At 39.1% G+C, this 8,542-nt stretch overlaps 1 protein-coding gene across 3 annotated transcripts; it reads left to right on the forward strand.

Moving 5' to 3' along the window:
• Positions 1-220: 220 nt before the first annotated feature.
• On the forward strand, positions 221-2,239 carry LOC122065815 (zinc finger BED domain-containing protein RICESLEEPER 2-like). 3 transcript variants are annotated; one of them, XM_042629666.1, is made up of 4 exons: positions 226-1,250; positions 1,341-1,662; positions 1,786-1,944; positions 2,036-2,239. In XM_042629666.1, exons 1-3 carry the CDS (start codon positions 303-305, stop codon positions 1,920-1,922), a joined length of 1,407 nt encoding a protein of 468 aa, XP_042485600.1. In that variant the 5' UTR covers positions 226-302; the 3' UTR covers positions 1,923-1,944; positions 2,036-2,239. The 3 variants fall into 3 exon arrangements, with proteins under 3 accessions (XP_042485601.1, XP_042485600.1, XP_042485599.1); XM_042629665.1 differs by having other exon boundaries at positions 227-1,250; positions 1,786-1,930; XM_042629667.1 differs by lacking the exon at positions 1,786-1,944 and having other exon boundaries at positions 221-1,250.
• Positions 2,240-8,542: the final 6,303 nt, after the last annotated feature.

Genomic DNA, 8,542 nt, shown 5'->3' on the forward strand with positions numbered 1-8,542 from the left:
CCCACCCCATGCTCCTCAGATGTATGACCTGCAAAATCATCTAAAAAGGGGTGTACACGTGGGATGAGCTCACTAGCTCANAATTTAGTCCTATTAGTAGGAATACCCAAATGGCTGATATTTTGAATTTGCATACTAGAGAAAGCAAGAGGATAATGGATTTTTTGAGTTCCTTCAATGGTAGAATGTCATTGACTACTGATTTGTGGACTTCTGTAACAACTGACTCCTATATTTCTCTCACTTGTCATTATATTGACACAGAATGGGTACTACATAAAAAATTATTGAAATTTTGCATCATGCCACTCCCACACACAGGAGCTAATATATGTGAAATTGCTTCAAATATGTTGTTGGATTGGGGCATAGAGAAGAAATTGTTCTCTATTACATTAGATAATGCCGGTGCTAACCTTTGTTTTATTGAGCACTTGAAAAAAAGTTTGGTATTAAAGAAGACATTGTTGTGTAGTGGTGAGTTTTTTCACAATAGATGTTGTGCTCATATATTGAACCTAATTGTACAAGATGGTTTGAAGTGCATTGATGAATCTGTACATTTTGTTCGATCGAGTGTAGCATATGTGAAGGCATCTCAAGCAAGGAAAGTAAAGTTTCTTGAATGCTGCAAACAATTGGATATACCAAGTCAGAAAGGGTTGCATGGGAATGTTTCCACAAGGTGGAACTCGACTTATCACATGCTTGATTCTGCCATTGTCTATCAGACTGCATTTCAACAACTAGAGTTGGTGGATAAAAATTTTAAAGTGTGTCCAAGTAATGAGGATTGGAAAAAGATTGAACACTTATGTTCCTTTTTGAAGCCTTTTAATGACATTACTGAATTATTGTCTGGATCAAAGTACCCAACAGCAAATTTGTATTTTCATAATGTATGGAAAATACATTTGTCTTTGTTGAAAACGATAAATGAGGGAGAAGACTATGTGAAAAAGATGGCACAAGAAATGAAAAAGAAGTTTGATAAGTATTGGGACTCATATAGCATCATTTTAGCTATTGCTGTTGTATTTGATCCTCGTTACAAGCTAATCTTTGTTAGGTATGCTTTTGATAAGATATACAGTTTGGATTCAACAGCAATGGAAAAGTTTAATCTTGTGAAATCGACCTTAGCACGACTCTTTGAAGAGTACCGGTGCATGGAGATAACTGAGGAAGAGAGGGGATTTCAATCACATGCTATTGAGGACAATACAGTTGGAGATGTTTTAGATTGGGAGGTATAAATCTTTTTTTTTTTTTTGGTTGTTTAAAACATATATTTTAATTCAATATATTACATTATTCATTTTGATTATTTTGTTTTGTAGGAGCTATCTATGTATGAGAGTTCTACTACTACTGTAATACAAGATAAATCCGAATTAGATTTATATCTAGAAGAGCCAAGGATTAAAGATCCGACCAAGCATTATGATGTATTGGCCTTTTGGAAGTCACAAGGATCAAAGTATCGTGATCTTTCTCGGATGGCACGGGATGTGTTGGCTATTCCGGTATCAACTGTTGCTTCTGAATCAGCTTTTAGTGCTGGAGGTAGAGTTATTGACAAATACAGAAGTAAGCTATTGCCTACAAATGCTGAAGCGTTGATTTGCCTTCGAGATTGGATGTTCGGAGTAGACTTTAGAGGTAATTTCAAACTATGTAAATATACATTTTTCATCCGTTAAACAAATGTTGCTTCGTCGCATTTTTTTTGTCATAATCTTGATATCTTACATGTCCTCTTCTTCATTTTGTATACTTTTAAAGCTGAACCGGTTGATGATGCCAGTGATTTGGCTAATGCTTTGGGGAATGTGTTGTCTTTGGATGTGAGTGGTGATACTAATATTACAGTAGAACCTACACAAAGATCTTCTAATGCCTCTACTGCAGCTAATGTTTAGTCTGTTAGGTGAAATTCCATGGGTAATATCATTCTTGTTCTTTGATTATGACATATTCGCTATCTTTTATCTTTACATTTACTAATGTTTATGTTTCATCTATTTTCTATTAGGTGGGATTGATGTTGAAGCACTCCAGATTGGACGAAATCAGGATAATTTTGAGTCATGTAACTAAATATTTAACTTTGGGGATGTTTGGATACGAATTTAAGATTTTTTGTGATATTTCTAAATATGTTAATTGTGGGATGTTTGGATAAGAATTTGGGACTTTTTATGATTCTAAATATTTTAATTATGAGATGCTTGGACAAGGATTTAGTACTTTTTATGATTCTAAATATTTTAATTGTGGGATGCTTGGACAGGATAAGGATTTAGGATTTTTTATGATGTTTGTAAATAATTTAATTATGAGGATGTTGGATCAATGCTTTGGATTTTTTGTGATATTTTTAAATATGTGACTTGGAAGAGAGTAGATTCCTCTAAATATGTTAATTGTGGGATGCTTAGATAAGGATTTAGGACTTTTTATGATTCTAAATATTTTAATTATGAGATGCTTGGACAAGATTTAGGACTTTTTATGATTCTAAATATTTTAATTGTGGGATGCTTGGACAGGATAAGGATTTATGATTTTTTATGATGTTTCTAAATAGTTTAATTATGAGGATGTTGGATCAATGCTTTGGATTTTTTGTGATGTTTTTAAATATGTGACTTGGAAGAGAGTAGATTCATCTCTATTTAAAGAAGTAATAGTGTAATACAATTAAACTCAACAATTAAACTCAACAATTAAAGAAGGCCCGTTTAAAAACCGGTTACGCCCGTTTAACATTAAACATGTCCGTGGCCCGGTTAAGGCCCGATTAAAACCCGATTAAGGCTCGATTTTAGTGGCCCGATTATAGCCCGAGACCGACCGACCGAATATAAAGTGTACCATGCCCTCACTAACTAAGCCCGATTAGTTAAATGGGCGGACACGGTGCAACCTTTAAAAGTCTTCAAGCCCGATTAAGCCCGACCGAAACCGGACCGGCCCGACCGATTGACACCCCTATGAGAGCTACTTGAACTTTACCCACTTATCTTTAATGAATATCAGGTTAAAACTTGATAAGTCATGATGCAGACACGCACCCTTGGATCGATCCAAACCCATATGGATATCTAGATAGAGTTAAATCAGATCCAATTTGGGTCTTTGGCTAGTAGGATATTTTAGGATTTTATTTTTATTTTCATGCAATCTCTTATTTTTGGTAGCTTAGCTATTAGAATTTAGTTTCTAAATTAGAGTAGGTTTTTATTTTACTACTTAAGTACATGTAATCGTTCAATTAGAACACATATTGAAGTTTAGAAAAATCATTTGAGTTGAGTGTTTGAGTGCCTACGGGCAATGTGTGCGATTCTCTCCCCCCTTCTTTATCCGATTCCTTTCTCTCCCTTGCAACTCTGAGACCCATCTCAGGGATTTATTCCCTACCCCTTCTGGCCCGCATCAACTTGATACCAGACCCGAAGGATCGTTTCCTTCGTTCTCCCTTCCTGTTTTGTCCTCATCTTATTTCTCCATTATTGTTCTGCCACAAAGAGCAATCCACCATCAACCCCTGCTATCAAATCCCCTTCAATTCCTAACCAGCAACCTCCTTTTCCTGCTGTAACAGCATGGAAAAAAAAAGCAATCCCCATTGTCCCCATCCTTCGACTCCTACTACTCCAACCGAGACCCCACTGCCTGCCCCCCTTACCCTTTAATTGAAACCCCCTCTAGGGTTCCAGCAGCATCAAAAGAAAACCAAAAAAAAAAAAAAAAAAAAAAAAAGAGAGAGAGAGAGAGAGAGAGAGAGAGAGAGAGAGAGAGAGAGAGAGATCTTCCCGTCAGTTGCCATCAGCAATCATCGATCTTCCCTTGCATTGACACCTCCCCTATCGTCAATCGCAGCAACCCTCCTTGCGGTTTCCTTGTCTCCAGGTCCTTCAAAGTCGCATCATCCTCCTTCATCCTCGCTGCTCACTAGAAGTGGATGGAAGTCTGTCGGTAACCCTCCCAGGCTCCCACTAAGGAATTGATTGTTTAGTTGTTACTTTCCTAAACTGCCTTTCCTATTCTTCTTCCCTTGTCTTATCTTTTTTTTAAACTTCCAACCTGCCCTTCCTACGTTTCACACTTCTTGTGTTTCCATTTGAATTTCCAATATTACAATACTACCATCCACTTAAAAATCTCAATTATTTACAAATCTGCCACTCACTCCTTGATTTAATACTTCTTATTTGTGTGGGTCTATAACGATTCCAAGGAGCAAACTTGGCCGATGGATCTAGATCTTTTACTAGATATCCTTTAGCAAATACAATTGATACGAGAGAAACTCGATGAGATTCAACAACACTGCAAAGACATCAAATCCCAAACACTAGTCACATCTGATTGTATGCACTCTATGGTCTCTACCCTCAACTATGTGATCTCAGCCATCGAGCAACAGGTGGACGAGCCAGAAGATGAGTCACCAATAATGGAAAGATGAGATGGCGCTGTTGGAAGTTGAAAATCGACTTGTGAAAAAATTTAAATCGCTGTATCTCTTTAGTGAACGATCGATTTTATTTTTCCAAGTCACTACTTAACCGACGAACTTCGTATCGTGGATTTCATAGCATTCGATCATGGTTTTTGTTGGATGGGGTTATGAATTGTGTCTGATATGACACTAGCCCTCTTTATTTATAACAATGGAGAGAAGGTTCTAGAGAATTACAAAGAACATTAAACCTCTTAAGGTCCGTATGGTAATTGACACTTTCCCTAAAACCCATGAAACCCATTATTACAACACTCCCCCTCAAGTTGGTGCATAGATATCACATATGCCCAACTTACAGATAATATGATGGAACATCTTACTACTAAGACCTTTAGTAAATACATCAGCTAGTTGTTCACTACTGGGAACAAAAGGCACAGTGATAGGCCCATGTCTAGCCTCTCTTTGATGAAGTGTCGATTGATCTCCACATGCTTGGTTCGATAATGCTGGATAGGGTTGTGAGCAATGCTAATGGCAGATTTTTTGTCACAAAAGAGCTCATAGGAAGGGTAACAGGAACAACCAAATCAGTGAGAAGACCATGGAGCCATAGGAGCTCACAAATGCCGTGTCATAGCACGGAACTTTGCTTCGACACTTGTACGGGCAACCACGACTTGCTTAATGCTTTGCCACGTAACAAGGTTGCCACCAACAAAGGTGCAATAACCAGTAGTAGACTTGCGGTCATCAGGGGAACTTCATGAGGAGAAAAAAGGATGCCACATCTTGGGGCAGATTTCAAGTATCGGAGAATACGTAGCACAACTTCTATGTGAGTCAAGTAGGGATCATGCATGTACTGACTAACCATGCTGACGGCAAATGCTATGTCAAGGTGTGTATGAAAGAGATAAATCAATCGCACCGCTAATCTCTGATAGCTCCCCTTATCCACAGGATCACCTTCTTTGCTACTCAGGTGACCATTAGCTTCAGTAGGAGTGTCTGCCGGCTTACACCCCAACATGCATGTCTAAAGAAGATCAAACACAGACTTCCGTTGAGACAAGTAGATCCCACGAGAAGATCTGGAAACTTCAATGCCAAGGAAGTAACGAAGTTGTCTTAGATCTTTGATCTTGAATTCCTCACTCCAATATCTCTTGAGGCAAGAGATTTCTGCGAAATCATCACTAGTAATAGCAATATCATCTACATAGACTATTAGGACAACAATCTTCCCACCAGATCTCTTGATGAACAGAGTGTGGTTGGAATTGCTTTGAGAGTATCCTGTACCGACCATAGCCTTATGGAAACATTCGAACCAAGCACAAGGGAATTGCTTCAGCCCCATACAGAGCACGCTTCAGCTTGCATACCTTTCCTTGGGTTTTGGAGCAAGTGAACCTAGGAGGAATGTCCATATACACTTCCTCCTCACATTCCCATAAAGGAAGGCATTCTTCTCATCTAACTGCTGAGATCTCAATCTAAGTTGGCGGCACAAGCCAAGATAACACGAATTTTGTTCATCTTAGCAACTGTAGCAGAAGTCTCCTGGTAGTCAATCCTATAAGTCTGTGTGAAGCCTTTGGCAACAAGACTGGCCTTGTATTGATCCACTGTACCATCAGCCTTCTGTTTTACTGTAAAGATCCACTTGCACCCAACTGTCTTCTTTTGTGAGGGAAGACACACCAAATCCCATGTGTCATTCTTCTTTGTTAGTAGTGTTGTGTGAAATAGAGGAGTCGTGGCCAGCTGTCCAGCGCAAGCCACGACTACCCTTGGTAGTATTCTAGTCTAACTATAAGTGGTTAGTAGATTAGAATTAGGAGTTAGATTTGTTTCCTATTTTATTGATTTTCTATCCTACTAGAAGTGTAATTTGCTAGTTTATATAATGAATGAAGCAGGGCAGCCCAATCTCATCGATTGGGACTCCCATTACCCAAATCGTCTCTCTCTCTCTCTCTCTCTTTTATTCTTTATTATTTATATGGTATCAGAGCTTAGTTCCTAAACTAGTAAAGTCGATCTCTGCTATCATTGGATAACTGGTAACAGCCCCTTCGTCTCTAGCTTGGCTGTTATTGGTTCTTCTTAAGAGGTCCACGATTCCCTAGAGGGGGGATGGTTTCATTCCCTAGCTTGCTGGTTCTTTGAATGAAAGATTGATTGATTGATATCAATCATATGGTGTGAAGATTCTACTTAGAGCATTGTTATGAGTGATTACTGGTTGGGTGCATTATTTGATGATTGAAGAACTCTATTTGGAGAAATCGATTAAAGCTATCAGGGTTTTAGCTCTGCCAAAATCGATTTTGGCCTTATCTATTAAGTGTTGTCTTATCTTGGAAAATCCTTTTGGGGTTTTATATATTCAGTCCAAATTTCAGCAGTATTAGAGCATTGTACACCCAACCACAGGTATTCTACTAATTAGCCTAAGTTAGGGTTGAAATCTGAGTCGATTTCTCTCTGGTTGTTGATTTCATTGAATTTGGTCTGGAGATTTGGTTTGTTCCTTTGTTTTGATTGGTTAGCTGGATAAGATCAATCAGTTGTGTGGTCTAAATCCCTTATAAGGAGGTTAGATCGATTTCTCTGATTTCTCTATTTGTGAATCAATTCTTTGGTTCTTGCGTGATTTTCTGTAAATCTCTGTGCATCAATGGCTGACACTGAAGGAAAAAATGTTGTCACTGAGGTGATATCCTCATCATCACATAGGATTATAGAAAAGAAGCTTGTAGGTGCTACCAATTTTCAACAATGGAAGAAAATTGTGCAATTGGTTTTGACTGGTCTAGATCAATAGGGTCATCTAACAAAGGAGAAGCCTGCTAATGACACTACGTGGGATACAGTTGATGCACGTATTTTGGGACAGCTATTGAACTTGATGGATAACTTCATAGTTGTTACTCACATCGATACTATGAAGGAGCTGTGGGATTACTTGAATGTTTTGTATTCTAGACAGAACAACCTCTCTCGCATCTATGAACTATCCCAGGAGTTTTATCGGACTGATCGGAATGGTTGGCCTCTAACTCAATACTTTGCTGATGTCAAGAGAATGTATGAGGAGCTGAATTCTCTACTTTCTATTAGTATTAATGTGAAGAAAATGCGAAACCAGTGGGAATAACTTTCAATTATGGGTTTTTTGGGAGGCCTTGGGACAAAATATGACTCGGTCCATTCTCAGATTCTTGGAGGTGACAAGGTGGCATCTCTTGCAGATACCTTTTCCCGAGTCCTCCGGGTATCTCAAGAGAAGTCTAATGATTCTACACCAGTGGAAAACTCCACACTTGCAACACAAAGTAACAATCGTGGAGCTCCACGTGGTACAAGCAATGGTGGTAATAAAGGGTAATCTACTGGAAACTCTTCAGATAATTCAGGGGCAGTACACATATTGTAATATCCCGCTTCTTAAACCCGGTCTGATTTCACGGTTGAACCGGTTTAACCATGCAGGAACCGAGCCAGAGGATGTTAGAGCGAGTTCCTTATGGGCTATGATGGCACGGGTGACCTTAAACACCGGCTGGCCCGACAAGTCCGAGCCAGTGCCAGAAGAGACGGGAGTGCCCAAACCGTGTACGTGCACCTATCATAAGGCTATGTACGGATAGAACAGGTATTATACCCGTATTTTAAGGTTATATACGTATGTTACATTGTATGCTTGGGGTAAGGTCCGAGCCGAGGTCCGAGCCCGGTCAAAATCCCAAGTTTTGACTCTCGGGTGGGTATGACAGGTGGGTACCCCACCCACCTGAGTGACCCATCCGTCACTATTCACTTAAATAGGAATAGTATATAAAGCTTTATGACCTCCTTTCTTTCCATTTGTTACCCCCGTACGTTTGGTGAGAAAAGTAAAGAGGAGAGAGAAAAAGAAAGGGAAGAAGAAAGGAAGAAGAAGAAAGGAAGGATTTCAGCGGCGCCGAAGCTCGATCTTGCCATTCCGGTGCCGAGAGAGTAATCTTCAACTTGAGATCTACGATTGGAGGTAAGAAAGGCTGGGTTTTATGAACATTG

Source organism: Macadamia integrifolia, unplaced genomic scaffold (genome assembly GCF_013358625.1).
Source record: "Macadamia integrifolia cultivar HAES 741 unplaced genomic scaffold, SCU_Mint_v3 scaffold2125, whole genome shotgun sequence".
Taxonomy (NCBI): domain Eukaryota; kingdom Viridiplantae; phylum Streptophyta; class Magnoliopsida; order Proteales; family Proteaceae; genus Macadamia; species Macadamia integrifolia.